Source organism: Pteropus medius, unplaced genomic scaffold, assembly GCF_902729225.1.
Source record: "Pteropus medius unplaced genomic scaffold, Ma_sr-lr_union100, whole genome shotgun sequence".
Taxonomy (NCBI): domain Eukaryota; kingdom Metazoa; phylum Chordata; class Mammalia; order Chiroptera; family Pteropodidae; genus Pteropus; species Pteropus medius.
Window position 1 is genome coordinate 18226946 of NW_024349519.1, and position 21036 is coordinate 18247981.

Here is a 21036-nt window from a genome sequence, read left to right on the forward strand (position 1 = left end):
GCAAAAAAAAAAAAACAAAAAAAAAACCATATTTTTGTTTTAGGAGGATGTCTGATTTCATAATGAGCTGACATGATCAATTATTTTCATGACATTACCTACCTTCTTATCAAGCATAAGACAAATTTAGGAACCATAAAAGTAGGCTTAACACTAAATGAGATACACCCATGGCTTTCATTTCCCATATCAAGTTAATTAAGTCTCACTGACTTCTAGTTTCTAGCCTTTGCCATTACCAACACTCTAATGGAGATTCTTACCTAATTCAAATCTTTATAGTTGCCCCAGAAACCTTATGAGCAAATACTAATATATTCAATATATAAAATCTGTATTATATGAGCATCAAAATAATGATAGTTTTGGCTTATTAGCCAAAGATTAGACAGAGTAAAAGAACAGAAAGCTCCATAAGTAGAATACCAACTAATAAATTTAAATGGGAAGACAAAAATACTCATTTTGTAACCCTCATAGTAATAACTGATTCAGGAAAAAAGCATCGCAGCTACTAAAATGAGTTCTAATGGAGAACAACATATTTATGTAGGCTCAAAGTTTATCTCCCCAAAAACAATTAACAGTAAAGGGACAAATAATAAGTTTACACTGGATACCCTGGCAAATTCCACCCTAACCAAGTGATGCTAGGTAACTTCATCTATGATGGAATAAATTGTTATCAAGTGTCCCCTGAAGAGATACAGTGAAAATTTTGTTCTATTTTCTGCAAAAATGCATAGACTGAATCTGATCGTTATAAAAACACGAAATAACCCCTAAATTGGAGACATACTACAAAATAAAAGGTCGATACTCTTCAAAAATATCAGTGCTATGAATGATAAAGAAAGGCTGAGGAAACATTAAGATTAAAGGAGTCATGAAAACTAAATGCAATGCGTGGTCCTCAATTAGACTCTAAACCACACACACAACACTTGCGACATAAAGGCCACTGTTGGGGCAATTAGTTAAATTCCAGTAGGTTAGCTAATAGCTTCAATATTAAATTTCTGAATCTTGACAACTGTACTAGGGTTATATAAGTGAATGTCCTTGTTCTTAGGAAAAACATGCACTGAATTTAATATTTATGGATACTGCTCCTCTAAAAGGGTTCCCCCAAAAATGTGTGCAAGCATGCGCACGCGTGTGTGTATAGGTAGTCATCATGATGACTATATCAATTATCTCATACACAAAGCACCCGACTGTAGAGCACCCACACTGATGTTTTTTTTTAAGATATGAATAATACTGACCTTTGGCAAATGCTTGAAGCATATTGTAAATATAAAAGGAAAAAAAATACAAACTCCTTAGAATAATCAAATTCCAGACTAGAATAGCTAAGAGATAATAACAGTAATCCAAAGACAATATACAGTACATATTTGCACTGGAGCTGTTCTGCATTATAAATTACTGAGAGGCACTAAAGCACAAATGGTTAAGGACACAGACCCTGGTTTGATATTGCCTCCGAAGTCCTCAATCTACCACTAATTGCCCATGACCTTAGAAAATATTTACTCTCTTCTTACCTCAGTTTCCTCATCTATAAAATAAGGACAACAACAGTAATTACCTCAAAGAATACTTGTTGTAAGGATTAAATTAATTAAAATATATAATGCAACAATATATGTTGTAATGTGCAAAGCACAGAGCAGCGTTATGCAAGCTTTTTGCTAATTATGATTACTTCCGACCCCTACACTTTAACTTGTTCGTTACACAACAAATACTAGAATGATCAATATGAGAAACTTTTTGCAACCAATTGCTTTTACATTTAATTTCTAGATCAAGCTTACTAGTCAGAAATAGTTTTTAAATATTTTCAGAATACCACTCAAGACATAAGAAGAGATGAAATACTGCCACTTGCGACAATGTGGATGGACCTCCAGATAATCATACTAAGCGAAATAAGACAGAAAAAGTTGAAAACTACATGTGGGGTATAAACCTAAAAGCAACAAATGAACGAGACAAACCAACAGAGACTCATGGTCATGGACAATAGACTCATGGTTACCAGAGGGGAGGGGGAAAAAGAGAGGAGAGGTAGAAGGGATAAATGGGGTCAAATATGTGGTGACAGAAAGAAATCTAACTATGGGAGGTGAACACAGTATAAACATATATATGCCTTACTGTTAAAGTATACAGCTGAAACTTACTGGATTTCGTTAACCAATGTCACCATAAAAAATTAAGTAAAAAATATATATTTTTTTCAACCTGACCCCATAAAGTATCACCTATATATAACTACATGTTATTCCTTAAATAGTCCACTTATTCTATTCTTTTATGCTTTCTCTCAAAAGGACATATTTCTATAATTAGAGGGGGGTGATGGTTGCGCAATCCTGTGAATACACTAAAAACTACTGAATTGTACAGTTAGTACATTTTAAGGTATGTAAATTATATTTAATATATGTACACCTGAAATGATCTCCCTATCACAAGACAAAACTCTTAGTTTTTCTCTAAGACCCTCCTCATTTTCATGTACTGGGGATAGGCATGGATTTTTTCCAAAAGGAATACAAAAAATCCTACTCATAAAAAAAAGTTGATAAATTTCATTTCATTGAAGTTAAAATACTATTCTTCAAAAAATCTTATTAAGAAAGGTGAAAAGGATAACCAAAGACAGACTGGAAAAAGGTATTTGCAACACATATATTTGACAAAAGACTTGTTTCCAAATAGATTAAAATGTTATATAATAATAATAAGCAAACCATTCAATAATATAAGAGAAAGCTCAAATAGGCACTGCATTAAAACAGAAAAATCAAACAGCCTTAAATATATGAAAATGTGTTCAGCATCATTACTCACCGGGGAAATAAAAATTAAAGCCACAAAAGACTGATAATCTCAAGATATAAAGCAACTAAAACACTCATTTGCTGCTGGTGGGAATGTGAAGTGATACAACCAATTTGGAGAATTTGGTAGTTTCTAGAAACTAAAAATGGCCTATTCTATGACTCAGCAATTCTACTCATAGGTATACAGCAAAGAGTAATGAGTGCATGTGTGCAATCACAAGACAAGGAAAAGAACATTGCTGGGCAGCTTGATTAATAGCCAAAGACCAGAAACAACCCAAATGCCCATTAACTATTGTTTATTTGTACAATCAAATACTACACAGCAACTTTTAAAAGATAACTGGTACATACAACAATAAAGGAATATCTTGCTGCTACTTTGTATAGCAAAAAAAGCCGACACAAGAGTTCATACAACTAAGCTAGGACGACAGGAATCATAACATGACCTGGAGAGAAGTAGAGGATGGGAGGATGGGGGCATTACAAAATGTGTTTTACTGAATATATTCTTTATCAGGGTGGTGGTTACACACATGCATACATATGAAACATCTTTAAACTGTTGAACACTTAAGGGTAGACACTTTATTGTACATATTATAAATTAGAACATTTTTTAAGAAAAAAATTAGACTCCCTTCAAACAGTATCACCTCCTCCTACCTAGAGTCAACTCCCATTCAACTTCTACTACTCTTTCCCAGCCCCTTTTATAGTACAGTATTTTTCAATAGCTGGCCCTCCACATTCATGGGTTTTACATACACAGATTCAACCAACCACAGATCGAAAACTATTTTCAATCCACAGGTAGAAATGTGGATGTGAATGCAGAGGACTATGCTGACTGCGGGCATTGTTCTACACTATTTTCTACTGGAGACTTGAGCATTGCAAATTCTGGTATACTCAGGAATCCTGAAACCAATCCCCCACGAATACCAAGGGCCAACTGTAGTTAAGTTTTGGGGGAATCAACAGTTATACAGGATTTCCTATAAATTTAAAACTCCTCTAAAATAAAAAGCTTATTTAAAAAAATACAGACAGTATACAGTTTACTAGATTCTGTGTAAGAAAGAAAGAATAAGACTATATACTTATCTGCTTGTATTTTCATACAGAAATACTAGAAGAATTCACTAGAAACTAGTAACAGTGGTTACGTTATTTGGGGGAGAGGGAATAAGAACAAGAAAAGGAGCAAAATTTCTCAATGTAAATTATTTTTTAAAAAACTTGTTAAAGATTGTCTTTTCAAAAAAAATTATGTGATTTTTAAAAAGCAACTCTACAAGAATTATCTCCTTCTCTAATGAAACTCAAAGGAAGTTTCTAGCATAGTATTTACATACTAACAGATATTATAAGTTTAACAACTATTAAACTTCTTTAAACACAAACTTTTAATCTCTATGGTATATGCTTTCCATAATTACAAACCAAAATATTTTAATTTTTAATAATTATAAATGGAAAAATGGTTTTTATAAAACTTGCTCTTTTACAGATTTCTCTGAATAAATCTATTAGACACAGTAATTTACAAGTAAGCTCAGTAATGACCACAAAATTGAGTGAAAAGAATCAAATCCCTTAATGTTCTCCAGTTTCATTTTTTACTATAATAATAATCAGTGCTGTTTGCTAATTAAAACTTCTGACAGTGAAAAAACAATTAAGAGCACAAGGTATTAATAGCCGATTTTAAATTCATGCATTCAGACTGTCAGTCTGTCCACTATTTTCAAGACCCTATCGCAGAGACTTTTGTTCTCCAAATTTTAAAAATTGGATTAAATTACCTTTCCCCCTCTATGTTTTAAATTCCATGCATCCACTGGAATGTTAAAACAAATGGTTCTTTAAAATTTTTAGTACAGCAAAGGTATGCCCATTAAGAATCTTGTCAACTTGAGTTCAAGTTAAAAAGGAAATAAACTCATATATATTTACTTACCTTGAAAGGTTTGTCTCCACTGTGTGTCAGCATATGCCTCTGTAACCAACTCTGACTGGTTGATGGAGTGTTATATACTTTACAACCTTTCCATAAGCAAACAAATACCTGTTAAAAGAAGAGCCATAATAATTTCCATCACTTATTTCAATAAAGTTTTATTCCTTTTAAGATCAAATGAACATGTTGCAAGTGTAAGTCTTCAACTGACAGAGTCATTTAATGTATCAATCAAATGCTTAATGTAGTTCGAACCTTCTGGACTTCCAATGAGAGGCACAGTATTAACCCTACTCCCTTAAGGCTGCTGTCCATTCCCTCAATAAGGAATAGATGCAACAATTCCAAAGAGCCATTCAGAAGTAAACACACAAAACATTAATAATATATCGCTAGGAACTAGGACTACAGACCATTATTTACATTTTTGTATTTACTGTATGAGGGAACAAGCATGTATTAATAGTAATTATCAGAAAAATATAAAGGTATAAAGAAACAATGAAAATAAATCAAAGTAGTCAAATGTTACTTAGTGGATACTGATAGTTTCATCTTCAAAGAATGAAGAATACAATCAAATTATCAAATTATAATTTTTCTGCTCTTGAATTCCTACTCTCACATGCATGTTACTTAATCTTACACTGTTCTATTCATTAAAAATGACTTCCAAAATTATCATGATTAGAAAGCAAAATCTAACATAAAATGTTTAATATAGTTGCAAAAGCAATGAGCATGAGCTACTCAGTCATAATCTACATTCTTGAGTTCAGGGAACTGAGTATGACTGGGTTTCGAAAAGCATAAATCTAACACCTAACAACCTAATCTTTATCATCTTCCTACTAATGTGACATCAATTTTCTAATTATATTTCTATCAAACTGAACACTGAAATTGCTCCCTATCAGTAAAAGAAATATGAATCTACTGTAATCGTCAACTTCAAAATACCATTTCTAGGTTTTGTTCTTTTCTAAGGTAAGAACAATCATAAATAGAGCCACACTTTGAAGACTATAATGTAGAACAAAACAAAGATGCACAAAGCACTGAAGATTAACAATCATTGAAGGTTAAAATTTTTTAGAGTCTAGAAAAATCAACAGTCTAAAATAACTGAGATCAACCTTTACTCAAAACCAAATCATTTTATATCAGATAGGCCTAACCAGGCAACACTGCTATTGCTATCTGACGTGACTTGTTTAGAGAAAGTTATAGCATATCCTAATTCTCCCACAGATTTGTTCAATTTTTTTAATTAAGCAGATACTAAATTATAACATTTCTTCCTTCATGCTTAAAATTTCTGACCCTAGTACACATTTATAATTCCTGAAATTCCCAGAATTAAAAGCTACTTTTCAAATGAATCCAAAAAAAGAAAAAAATTGTAATGCTACACCTATATGTTGTGAAAATTAATTCAGTAAGGTTTGATCATCACATAGATAATCGGTGCTATTTATCAATTTCCTAACTCATGACTACTAGACAGACTCTCAGAATCTTAAATTTTTAATCGAAATAATACACAGGAATCAGAGCTTAGTCTAAAATTCTCACAAGCCGTGCCCCATAAACAGAAATGCCTTAAAGCTAGTATTTGGGAACAAAATTAACATATATGTAACAAATTTTACAATGAAAAATTCTGTTGATCTAACTCTTTAAGTGACTCCTGTAAGTGCTGAATTACTCTCAAAAAAAGGAAAAAATCAGATAAATACTCAAATGCTGCCCCTACCTAACATTACCTAACCGCCACATTTGAGAAACAACAAATCTCTTGGCTCCTTTTTTATATGAATAAACAGAAATATGGAGGCAATGTCAGACCCTGTAATTCTATCAGATAATAGACTTAATTGTGAGTAGGTACAGTCTAGACTATAGAAGGAATAACGTCTAGTAACACTACTAGGGCAAGGCCTTCAGGTTCAAACAAAAATCAACCCAGTAAATTTTACAGGAAATGAAATAAGTGTAAAGAGACCAAAGCTAACTATGTTTACCCATATTTGGGTGAAATATTTGTGATATATTTGAAAAATAATTGGGGGAGAGAGAGAAGCAGCACTAAACTTGCACAAGAACAGTCTTGATACACAAAACAAGCACTAAAAGTCCACATCAAGGATCCACAAAAACCAGAATTTTTTAAAAGCTAAATTTCCTTTTCTAATTTTTATTAGGAAAACTTTTGATAAAACAGGTAGTCCAAAATCTGGCAAAAGGGTCTTTCGTCAAACCAGTCTTTTTAGATACACAGTATGCAAAAAACATTTTATACCCTATCTTTAGAAACTTTCACATTATAAAAATTAACTCTGAAAAACAAACACCATAGGAATTAAACCCAAATATGAAAGAAATTATTCAAAAATAAAATCTCACATGGTTCCTCTATACTATCTTTAAATGAATTTAAGATTTAACTATATTAATTAGAATACTGAGGCAGAGGTTCACATTCCAATCTTGTGATAAGACAGATTTATGTTAATTAGGTTGTATTAGATGTAACAGAAATTGAACAAAAGTAAATTACCTGAATTCTATCCACTCCACAGCTATGTCATCTTAGAAAAATCACCTATCAAAATCTCTTTCTTTTTCATCAAATAGACAATATGGGCACATATCTGATAACTCTAAAACACGATGAAAATCATCTCTCAGAAAGACTAGTTAACAGAAAAATTGAATTTATATTAGACACTGAAGGTTGTTTCTCAAAATAACTGCCACCAGATTTTTCTGTTACTGTCAAAAGAAAACGATACCACATAACCATTAAAAAAATATTTTTGGATCATCAAAAAATCTTCAAATTTACAATAACCTAACTTATAAGATGTACAGGTCTACAATTTCAATGTTACAGGGAGGTTTGGGGTTTCTGTTGAGAATTCCTCTATAAAACCTTATTCATCACTGTCAGAATAGGTCAGATTTACCTTCAGGGATCTCTTCCAAAATGCCCCAAATGAAGAAGGCTAGTACTAATTTGAGAAACAAAGGTAGTTTTAGTTTCCTTCGCTCTGGTCAATTTTCTTGAATAAATGTACCAGTGTATTTATCTGAATACTTGCACAGGTTACACCTACAACAATTTGTGTGACAGTACAGATTAAGATAAATACACTTATATTTATCTGGTCACTAATATCTCACTCGGACTGTGCAAATGAATCCATCAACATTTCTGTAATTATAAAATCTATCTCTAAAGAATACAATTCAACCTGACAGAGTCTATGTATGCGTAAAGGAAATTCAGCAGTTATTACTAAAACAAATTAAAATCAGCCAAATATATTCTAAATACAGAGATGACTAAAGCAGTATAATTTATATGCCTAGGGTGGGTGTGGGGGGGTGGCTAGTTTTACTAAAGAATTAAATTCTTTTTGCAGTAAAATGACATGAAAAGATTTCATATATACACAGAGATACACCATCTAAAGGCAAAAAGGGGATGATTTCATGGTTCCTTTAAGCTTTAATATTTCTCGGCGGGGCGGAAGGAGTTCATTCGTTTATGAAATGTAAAAATACAAAAGAGAAGCAAAATATTTTTTACATCTAATAATTCTGTCTCAGATCAGTCTGCTCTTTCAAGATGAGTCAAAAATCTGTATCCTATTCCTATTATTTTTAGCTAATATATTAACATTTTCAATTTCTTCTGTTAAAAGATATGTAATACAACAAAACAGAATATAAAAACATTTAGTAAAACAAATTACAAGAATAAAATGTTTTTCATTTATTGCAAAAGATATGCCCGATTTCATGTTGTGTTCAGGAGATACCATATTGGCAATGAAAACGCAAAGTGACTGCCTCCTAAAACTGATTTCACTTCCTAGCAGTAATCTGATTAAACCCCAAGTCTACAAATGTCATTTTACATAACATAAAAGTACCTGGCCGCATTCAAGTCTTTGAACAATATATCCTATGAACCCCGCCAAAATCTCCCTCTGGCCCTTTCCTCTCGAACACACCAAAGAACAAATACAAAAGTAAACAATAAAATGACGTGTGTAAAATAACTCCTGCATCAAGAAACATGAACATATTTCTGACAACTGTTTTTAAAGAAACAGTTAAAACAGAAAGAACAAAAGATTAATGGATCTTATTGATCCACTGAAATCCTACAAGATGAAGTTCCTTACCAAAACTTATATCTATATTAAGAGGACACTGGGTTTGAAATTGGATTAGTAAAGTAGATCAGTCTAGTTTTTGAAAACCAGTCATAGACAAAAAAATGAACCTTATTATACTTTACAAAAAATATTGATTCTTTTTTGGCCTGTTTCCTTTTTTTAAACAGGAGAAAGCCTCATCATTTTTTAAAATGGTACATTCATAATTTGTTATATAAAATGGTTAATATAACTTTTAATATAAAAAGTATCTACCTACTCTGACATATGAAAAGGTTAAGAAAACCTAAACTCCACCTGACTTCAGCCTACAAATATAAAGTCCCCATGAGATGGCAACATAAGTAGCTTAAAGGGAGAAAAACAAGTTTCTAAGTTGTTATATGGTTTTGGTTTTTCCAGGGTGAAGACTAGAGTGGGATGAGAAAAAGAACAAGAATTAATATAGTATTTAGATCTTGCTAACTTACTGCTTCAGTAAAACTGTCATCTTTCAATAATAAAGTCCTCTAGAGTTAGCAACTTTTCCCTCATTTGTTTCTGTTCCATTATGACAGTTCTACACTTGGGGTAGAAAAAAGAAATACTTAAAAAAAAATTATTATGACATCATGAAAATCAGGTGTTTTCCACTAATGTGAGATACCTAAATAGTTAAATTTATACAGACAAACCAGAATAGCAGCTACCAGGCATTGGGGGAAGGGAGGAAAAGGGAGATATTGTTTACTGGGTACAGATTTCAGTTTTGTATAATGAAGAAGTTCTGGAGATGGATAGTGGTGATGGTTGCACAACAACATAAATGCAACTAATGCCACTGAACCGTACACTTTAAAACAGTTAAAATGTTTTTCTTAAAGTTCCTTTCAAAGAGGCTATTAAAAAAAAAAAAATCAGATGTTCCAACCAACTACTGTATTTTAAAGCACAAAACCAGATCAAAATTTCCTATCTTCTACAGTAGTATTAGGTTTTCAAATTCTCATTCACACTTTCATTCTGAAAGCTTTGTCTATCTACCAGTGACTGGTATGTAAAAATACCTGGAATGTGTTATCTACATTCCTCTAATCCTTTACATTTGTACTTTAGCAACTAATGTCCTTCAAAGATGAGGACTCCTTTCTGCGGTCGAAATAGCATTTATCTTAAAATCAGCCAGAGAGTCTCATTATTTGTAATAAAGTAACTTTATGAATAAGGGTTCAAGAAATGACATGGGGGTTTTCATTTCAACAAGTTTATACTTATCGTAGAAATACTGAAACTTCATGCATACCTCTGTAATATCAATAAGGTACATGTAATTGCAGTGATTACATGATACATTCAGTCCATTTTTTTCTACAAACCTGTAAAGGCCTGAAAACATTCATTCTCACGAGGCTGTGTGCCAACTAAACTTGTAGGATCCAAGACTTAGATATGTGAAATTCTCTCACACCTACTAAGAGAAGCCCAGTGATCTTCTACATAGCTCATGATCCTATATAGTTGCTAAGGCAAGTGACTAAATAGCATCACACCATGACTCAAGAGACTACCTTAGTGATCACACACACACACACCATCCCACCACCCCCAAGTGACATCAAGCACTGGCTCACAAAAAGTAACTCTGTAATGACCAGGAAACCAACTTGGTTAAGAGAGTTCACACTAAAAATCTGATATACGTGAAGATGGGAAAAAAGACTGGCACCAAAGCTGTCTTACTGCTGACTGAGCTGGGTTAAGCAGTGAAAATAACATATGACAGACACAGTTCATTAATAAAACATCTGAGGTCCACCTAGACACCATATATATTAAATCTAATAATAAGACAAATGTTTACTTTTCAAATTTCCGTAATCAAAAGACTGCTGACACATTGTAACATATTGTGACAACAGCAAATAACAATAGCAAATGTTTCTTAAAAGAAATTTCAAATGCAGTACTGCAGGTTAAAATGTTGGGGTTGCTTATATGGTTGCATGTTTAAAAAAAAAATACTCAGTATAATTTAATTAACAGTACCACCTTTAGAATCAGTTGCCTACTCACTTAAACCTTGATGATTTTAACCATTTTAGTGTCTGTATCTCAGTGGTGATGGCAGGGTGATGGGAAATGTATGACCTAATAAAGTATCTGTACTTAAAATGTGACAATTTCTGGAACACATACTAAATGCAGTAACTATTCAAGACAAACTTAAATAAAGTTGAAAAAATATATAAATATTATAAATATTATGGCCCATTACATTCTGACTCATCTAATTTGCCTAGCTCTTTATTCACTATCCAATAAAAATTATGTGAACCGACACAATTAAATGTATTCCTGAAAGGGTATATGTCAATACTAACTAATCAGAACCTTTTATCTAAGCCAATTCTGACAAAACCTGGGAAAGATGATCAATTCTCACTCACGAAAGAGTGCAGTTGTCATTTAATAGGATTGTATATACTAATCCTGATACCAATAGTTTTTATTTAGTTAATTTCAGCATCAGGGAAATTTAGAACCACTCTAACAGCAAAAATCCTAAACAGTGCCAACTCCTGAATGTCCTCAACTCAAAACTTCAGAACCTTGGAACACATTGTATTCGCTTAGACTATTCTATTTTAGAAAGTCTAATTTCTTCAAAGTAATATACCTAAGAGCAAATTAAAATCCAACACATCACATGTTCCACTTAATTTGATTCTATCAAGTATGTGGGAAGTAAATAAAAAAGAAAACATTTGAAAAAAGAAAACCTGTGTAAAAACAATCCCAAATTACTTTAAGAAAAAAAATAATAAGCCTAACTAGCAATTATAAATTAATAAAGCTAATGAAAACAGGGAGTAAAAAAAGAAATGACAAAACCAACCCCTCCTCGCTGACCATCTACATGTATGGAACGGATGTGATCTGCCAGATCTGGACTAGAGTTGAAGCAAGCCTGGCACTGGTCCCAACAACAATTATAGGCAATATTTTTGCTTGAAGAAGTAGTGCTTCCTTGTCCATTCATCATTGCTGGAGTTGAACGCCCACTGGAAATTGTGCTGTCTACATCCATTATAGTACTGCTTATGCTACAAAAGAAGAAAAAAGGCTGTGTTATTCCTAGAAATTCACTAACATGAATATGATCTTATAAATATTTAATTAAGAATAGCACTTGACATTCTGCTCCATACAAAGCATACTACCCATATTTTCCATTAGAAAACAACACTGCTTTGAAATTATTTAGTTGGCAATAAAGTGCAAATCAAGGCAAAAAAAAATACTAGTACCTCAAAACCAGATATGAGATAATTTAAGCAACTTCTGGCAGACATGAACTCCAGTACTATACACTAGAGAAAACAAACCAAACACAGACACACATACAAAAACATACAGCTCATCACATTTCATCCCTTCCATAGTTCTAAAAAGCATGAAAAATAGTGTCTAGCTATAAATTCACAATCAAAAGATCATCTTCACGGTTTTGCAAATCACTTGATCTGAAGTCTTTTCTTCTATTCACTAATCTGAGAATCTAACTGCCATCACATCCTACTTCTTTCCATCTCAAACAAGTTGGGAAATTTCACTGTATTTTCCCTTCTAAATTAAGAAAAAGAAAGAAAAAAAAGCAGAAGAGAGAAAACTAGGTTCAATCAAAAATTTCTGATTTACCAAAGCCCAAATAAAATATCTTTTCCGGACCCTCAACTTTTTTTTAAAACTAATCTTTATCCACCAAAAGACTGAAAATGCCAATAAATCCTTTACTTTTTATTTACTAAAGTATTACTTATTAATCATTTATTTACCCCCCAAAAAATGAGTAATAGTAATTGAGTATTTTGAATGCTCAAAATTTCACATCTTAATAAAATGTAACTCACTTTGCCTTCATTAAAAAAGCATTTTTTTTTTTTTTCAGTATCTTCCCAACAGAGAAGCTACATGGAACTAGCTTCAACCACAGAAGGGTCAACGGTAAGAATGTTTTCTGACTAAATCCATCAAAAGCTAGCAATTTATATACCAGTAAATTATAAAAATTATATTAATGGGTATGCTGTCCCACCTCAAGTTTTTATTACAGAAAATTTCCAAGATACAGAAAAGTGCATACAAATCTGAACTCAACAATTAACATTGTGTTCTACTGGCTATATGTAATTTGATTTTCTCAAACAACTGCAAGTTGCAAACATGATATTTCAACCACATTTCAGCACCACCTTCTAAAAAATAAGAACATTCCCTTATACTACAACCTTATTTGCTCAAACCTAACAATTAAAACTAAATTTTAACCCTCAAGTAAGCTTAAATAATTTGTCTAACTTCAAATGTACCCATTTCAAAAAGCTAGCAAAAATGTTCTTATAGGATGCTTCAGATAAGAAAAACATCTGGTTTTCCTGTAAAGAATATTCACATATTTAAGTTTATCTGGCTATCTACCAGTCAATATATAGATTCTAAATTCAACTCTAAAACTTGATTTTTAAAACTGTGTAATCTCTATAAAACTCTCAAATATGAATCAGCTCTTATCTGAATATCTGAATATTTGTTCATAAATTGTTTTTGCAAGAATAAACTGTAGGTATGGTAGCTTTTTCTATACTGAAACACAAATTTTTATTTAAGCCCTAGAATTTCAAGTTTCAAGAGGCCCTTAACTGTGAAATGGTTACTATTTTCCTTATCAGTTGCTTCATATATGAAAACATTTTAACTGTAAAATTCATACTTTCATAAGTCATACTAAGTCCAAAAGCAAATAAAATATTAACAGTTTTAAACACCAATCATACTCAGTATCAACAATCTCAGGAAAAGAGATAAATCTCAATGACCTATTGTGGCACAATCTCCAAGGTAGTTTTTAAAAAGTGCAGAGTAGCAAAGTTCCAATTTGCATACCTAAATGAAGGAGGAAAATAGATTTAAAGGCAAAGGCTTTTTTGAAGGATACACGAAACACTGTCAGTGTTGGGGGTGGGAAAGTGGAACAGGGGAGAAACTTTCACTGTACATATCCTTTAAAAATTTTTAACCACAAAACTACTGCTTTTATTTAAAAGTCCAAAATTAGTTGAAAATGAAACCAATTTTCTTTAAACTGGAAAAAGTAAATCAAGGTCAAGAGACTCATGTACTTGTGATAAATCCAACTAGCAATACAGTCTATCTACATGGTGCTTAACATGCTTCTGCTTATTAACTTTACCACTGAAGGGGAACCGTACAAGTCCAAATATCTGTGAACTCTAAGGCACTGTTTAATCAGTCTATGTGCTATCATTCACTAAAAAACAGTACTCTGTAGATACAGATCCTCATAAAAGGACATGATGCAGGTGTTAAGAGCATGAACGCTGTCTACCACTGGCAACAAAACTGCAAATGAAATGGCAGAGGAGGTGAAGGGCAAGTCCCGTGCCCTGAAAGACTTGAAAGACACTTCACACATGTGCTGCCATCCCCACAGAGCCTCCCATAGCCGGGCAAGGCATACTGGAGTCCTGCTTCTCAGTCCTTAGACTCCTCAACTTCTAAAAAATGTTCAATCTTAAGCCTGCAGGCTCTCTCTTGATCCCAGATCCATCCACTCTGAAGAGTGATGAAGGCAACAGTCTTGATGCAGGGGAGCACAGGAGACAAGTTACAGGTGATTTCTTATTTTGACAGAACCCTGAGCTACATACAGAAAGGACACTAACAGTAAGATAACAAGATGATCAGAACTAGGTGACATTCCATCTGATCTTATAATAGTTCTAGGATCATGTATATGTTAAAATTTTTCAATCAGTAGTTCTTTCCAATGAACACTCACAGATTCTGTAAAATGTGAACAAAAACAGTCTGGTATTTTGAGGAAAATCTCAGCCAGAAAAAGCACACACAGTATTCAGATAGTTTAAATAATCTAAAGCAGTGCTTCTCAAACTAATTTGTCTATTAATCACCTGGGATCTTATTCAGCAGGTTTGGGGTAAGAGCTGAGATATTGTATTTTTAACAGGCATCTACTTGTTGATGCTGCTGCTACAGACAGCAAATGCTAAAAATCTCTTTCACCATTATTATCCACCTGACTAACCAAATTATCTAAGTGCTTCATATTATAGAATGATAAACTAAAGCATTCACATACAGCCATACAAATATACCATGACAACAGAAAGTTTCAAAAAACAAAAAGGTTAGAAATGTCCTAATGTATATTTAGAAAAGGACATAAGATATTTTCAACATAAAAACATTTCCTTTTCCTCTTTTCCATGGACCTTAAAAAACTATCTGGCACAACAGAGCTTTCTACTCTATCGTCCACGGTAACTAACTACAAAGATTTTATGAAAATGGTTTCCTTTGGAAAACCAACTAAGAGCCAACTCATTCATACATACAAGAACAGCCCCTAGCAAAACATGTGCACAGTGGACTTGACCATGGCTAACCGGGATGCCAAAACTGAAAAGATCTGCTTGCTAAACAACAACATACAGGAGCAGAGGAAGCAATACATGGATGCTATGCTGTCACAATACGAAAGGACAAGACCATGGTCTCAATGTAACAAAATATGAAAAGTTTGTTGATATGATTTCAGATTCCATATTAGAAATCATCTTTTAAAACTATCACTTGTCAAGTTTTGGCGTATCATCAAATAGCTACAAAATTATCTAAAATAGCTATTAAAATATTCCTTCTCTTCCCACTATCTGTATAAAGTCAGATGTTCTCCACATGTTTTAACCAAACCAGTTTATTCCAACAAACCGAAGGCAGAAGCACATGAGAAACCATTAAGCCAGACATTAAAGACATTAAATATAAAACGTCACTTCTATTTCTTTAACTGGAAAAGTTATTTTGCATTGAAAAAAGTTTGTTATAAATAACTGGTTTATTTTTAATGTTTTAAAGTTATTGGTTTTAATTTCTAATCCTGTAATAGTGATAAATATAACCACATAAACAAAAGCTCTTTGGATTCTTCAATAACTTTTAACAGCTTTTTAAAAATGATTAATACAATATTTACAATAACATAGTTATCACTGCCAGACTTAATATGAGGTTGTTAAATGTTCAATCCAATTTCCTTCGCAGATAAGCTTTTCTTTCCCATCACTGTCAGTTTTAAAAACATGATACAGAAAAGGAGGCCAAATCTAATCACAGCTCCTAACAGTGAGGTCTTGGGAGCGGGTCTGAATTTGGGATAGACATTAGCTGATCTTGTGTAAATCCAACGAGTCAAGGCAAGATCTTTGATAAGCCTTCAGTGGTTGGGGTCGTTGTACTGAAGCAGGTACTTTCTTTTAAGCCACGATCTTATGGCCAACAGCTCCCCTTGCAGCTTCTGAGTTTCCGCAGATATGCCATATTCAGCTGGGTCACAGGTAGGGCGCAAAGTGACCAGACACAACTGCTCATCCTTGAAGAACGACATCTTGGGAGCCCCTTAACAGCTTTACTGATACATAATTCAATTTACTGTTTTTGCGATAAATATTCTTCAATATTTAAGAAAGCAAAGCTGTCCTTAAGAGCAAAATGGTTGAGAACTACTGATCTAGACTATATCTGAAACAATGTTTAAATGTCTCTGAAACAGAGTGGAAAAGAATATGCTTCTACCTTTAATAATTTTTTTTTTATTGAAGTTAACTGCTATATTTCAAATTCATTCTGAGGTTAAGTGGATAGGTGAGGAAATTCGTTTGTGTTGTGGATTTTCCTTGGCAACTTTGTGTCCTTTTCTTCTCCCTGATCTGAAATGATTTCTAGGCTACTGAAATGTCTAACTTTTAAAAGGAGAGTTGAGAACAGGTACCTGAAGAGTATAATTTACTCATCACTCCAAAAAAATTAAAATATAAGAATTTCCAATTTCCTATAAATATGACATTGATTAGCAGAGTTGCAGCTCCGCACTTGTGTTTTCCAACTCTAATTTAGGCCTCCACATGTCCATTCATATAAAATTAGGTCTGCAAATCACACATCTCACGCCTTACCCAATTAAAGGCCTTCCAAGAAGCCTCTGTTACTTGCTGCATGCTCTACTATCCTAGGGGAGTAGCCTGGTAGCTGGTTCCAAATTAAAAGGCTAACATGAAACAATTTAAGTTTTACTGCTTAAGTTTGAGGGGCTGGTAACTTTTACATCTGTGATACGAAGTAAAGACAATTAAGATAATTAAGTAATGATGTCATTCAAACTAAATTTCCATTCTAGTAATGCCCTTTTACAGCTTTTGATCAGTAGAACTAAAGTGTATATGGAGTCTGAAAGACAAGATGCCCACTACCTGCGAGTCAAATTTTCAAGACTAAGCAGCCAAAACGAAGGAAATAAACTGAATGCTAAAACTGACATAAAATTTGTATCATATCCACGAATCCTACTTCAAATTTAAATTCATCTAAAAAGCTTTACTGTTCTAATTGACTTTATAATGTTAAAATTTTAAACTTATAAAAAATAAATACTAATGAAATGCCATTTTAATATGTTTTATACACTGGGGTTCCATATAAAAATTAATTTGGGAAAAAAGTTTCATCTATCACTACTCAAAGTCTGTAAACTGTTTTTAGATTGTTTATTTTCTCTATCATTGACCTCAAAAATGTCAAAGTAGGATGATGAAGGCATCTAGCCACTTTCTTCAAAATCTGGAAGTTATTGATCGAGGTTCCACAAAAGAACCTCCCTAATATTTAATGCAGTGGTCTCCAACTTTTCTGGCACCAGGGACTAGTGCTATGAAAATCTAATGCCAGATGATCTGATGTGGAGCTGAGGCAGTGATGCTAGCACTGGCGCTATGCAAATACAGAAGGAGCTTTGCTTGCCCACTGCTCACCTCCTGCTGTGTGGCCCAATTCCTAACAGGCCACAGACCAGTCTGTGGCCCGGGGGTTGGGGACCCCTGCTCTAATGGATCAAGACTGTTTTATTTTTGTTCTGTCAATGAAAAACACATAATCTATAGGAAGTCTTCAGTTCATAGTACTTTCATTATAAAACATTCTCTAATTCTGTTTTAAGAATGGAATATGGTCCTCCATGTATAATGAAGAAAAGAACATTTAAGTAAGAAACATTTAACAGGGTCAGAGGAAGCATTATAAACTTAGTTTAGCTTTGAAACTGGTAACAAGCTTTGAACAGAAGTATACTGTATAGTTTTCAAACTATCAAATTGTAGGTAAACATTATAACCACAGGGATTTCCTAATCTAATCATGTAACAAGATAAGCTATTTGGCTAACAGGCAATGTTCCTTTTACCCCTTAAAAACTTTGCCACTCACTACTACAAAGATTACTGTCTCTCCTACACTTATATTCAAAATTATTAAAGGTTAAAATTCAAAACAATGCAAAGCATTTAAGAGGATCCTGTATTTTGGGAAAGTCTGAAGTAGTATACCAGATATTATACTTTTTAAGAGTAAAACCTATTTACTTGAGTTATCCATACAATTCCTCACCCTCATTTGTTGGAATGGACAATTATTTTGTACCCTGCTCCTTATTCTAAACATTGACAAAGGGATTAAAAAGCTAAAACTGAATCAGTTAGAAGAAACAAGAAACAAGATAATTCAAGAAAACTGTGAACTGTCTCTTACATTCTATGATTTTCTCTTAAATTTCCTTAAGGAATATTATGTAACTTAAAACATCAAAATTTATATCACGAAAGTAAGGCACTCTATTCAAATCTGACTTCCCATACTTTATCATGACACCACTATCTGCTATATGTCCTAGGTTGTTCTATTTGTGCTTATGTCAGACTGTATTTTCCAAAGATAGCCACACCAATGTACACCTCCCACATCATCCTCTTTTTACAATGTGGCATCAAGAAGTGGGATTCTATATTACTTTCCCTTGAATATAAGGAGGCCTAAGACTACTGCAGAAATGATACTGCCAGACATCTAAGGCTGTCATAAAGGCAATACAGCTTCTGTCTGGCACTCTCTCTTGCAACGCACAGCTTGGGAACCCTGAACTACCATATAAAGAAATCCATCTCTTCTGAAGCCATCATGCTGAAGAGATCCTGTGAAGTACACAGAGCTAAGGAGAGATGCCGAAGAGCCCTAGCTTACTGAATCTTCTCAGCCCAGGCACCACATATGTGACAGATACATGAGTGAGTTTTTTTTGGTGATTGCAGTCTCTGGTCTTTACATGCTCCAAGCTGACACCAAGTGGAACAGAAATGATCTAACACTGCCAAGCCCTGCTCAGATCATAGATTTGTAAGCAAAATAATTGCTTTAAACCATTAATTACTGGAGGTGTCATGCAGCCATAGTAACTGGAACAATGCCTGACATGTATTAACTCATGTAATGCTTACAACAATCATAAGGTAAGTACTGTTAGTATCCTCTTCTTACAGATGAGACTGAGACACAAAAATTATGTGGCTTGCCCAAAATCACGCAAGTACAAAACACTAATGACAAACAATTTAATTGCCACATTTATAAAGGAGAAATTTGGGCAAGTTATTGATTTTAGAAATAATGAAATGTAGACTGTATTATATATCAAAATAATCGTCACTCAGTTTCATCTGGTATGCACACAAGTTGTTTCTTTGCTTTTGTTCATCTACAGCACACACAAGTTATTTAGAATTCACATATAATTTGACTCATCTCGTCGGTTTTACAAACAAGATAAACTATTAAATTTTAATCCTAGAAGTCAATTAGCTTCATAAAAAAATTATTCAAGGTTAGTCATAGAAAGCAACACTACCCTCTGGTAGAACATGTCCCAAATTTAGAACTGAAACAGATCTGAGCCTAACAATGTCAATATATAATCCAACTCCAAATATTCATTCCAGGAACAAAGGCACACTTTAGTTTTTATTAATCAAGAACAAAAGTAAGTTATAAAATTGGTCTTAGACAGGACTAAGGAATTATAGGAATTACAGGATTTCTGTAAGGACAGCTGGTTTTGCCTTCCAATCTGCTGTGGTGCTGTGGGCTTTTAGATCTTTAAGCTGAGAAACAACTACAGAAAAAGAAAAGTAAAGACAAGTGCTTATTTTCTTATATGTGTTATATGCTCAAGTCAAATTTCCCCATGGTCCTTCCTACTCAAGGCGGGAGGGGAAGAATTCTGCTTCCTTATTCTCTGGTTGATCTGTACTATGAATCACCTATAAACCTCTTACGTACAGTAAACTCCTAAACTTAGCTAGTGTCTTGCACATAGTATATGTTCACATAGTTTTTAGTAATAATTTAAGGATTTTTAAGGCAAGTAAAATTTATGGTTTTGTCACACTGAGCTAATCATAAAAATAAATTGGAGGCAGTAATAATAATTAGCCAAAACCAAGATATTATTATTACTATTATTATTGTAATGACAAGCTATTATCACTATAATTTAAAAAGCTAAAATGGATTTTTCTAATCAAGAAAAAGACCACTCTCTATCCCCACAATTACTTCTCTGAATAAAAACAAAAGATTTTTCCCCAAGACCCAGCAGCATTCACTAAATTGGCCAAAAGGGACTTTATGTAACAATGATGAAATATAACCAATGGAAAACGAGTAGGTTGCATTCGTCTATCACCAACTACGCACTGTGCACACAATTTTAAATGTTTCTCACCTCTAGTCTACTGCCCTTTAAGATTACTCCACCCACATTTTTCATCCAGTTTAAGACATCAGCAAGCAATTATCTTCAAAAAGACTGTGACACTTGAAACATCCTATTTCAATACAATTACACTATAAGGAGTTATCTTTTACTTTCTTTAAAAAAATTTCTAGAAAAATGCCTATCTATATATGCAAAGATGGTATGTAAAAAAAAATTATGAAGAACAACAGCCATTTTATACAGAAGCAATCACATATTTATTTGGTGTTTTTTTTGAGTTAGTGTTAAATCATAAAAATGATTTTAACAGATGATTTCAGTATACACATTTCTGACAAGAAT

General features: G+C 33.1%; 1 protein-coding gene across 7 annotated transcripts in view; it reads right to left on the bottom strand.

Moving 5' to 3' along the window:
- Window positions 1-21036, bottom strand: part of AEBP2 (AE binding protein 2) — a 79504-nt gene that overhangs the window by 48773 nt on the left and 9695 nt on the right. For all 7 annotated transcript variants that reach the window (XR_005657240.1, XR_005657241.1, XM_039882556.1 and 4 more), the window contains 2 exons: window positions 11890-12097; window positions 4825-4932 (listed from right to left, as the gene is read on the bottom strand). Coding sequence is in view for 5 of the 7 variants with exons in the window: in XM_039882556.1 (XP_039738490.1) it covers window positions 4825-4932; window positions 11890-12097 (316 nt within the window). In the remaining 2 variants the exon portion in view is untranslated. The remainder of the gene's footprint in view (window positions 1-4824; window positions 4933-11889; window positions 12098-21036) is intronic.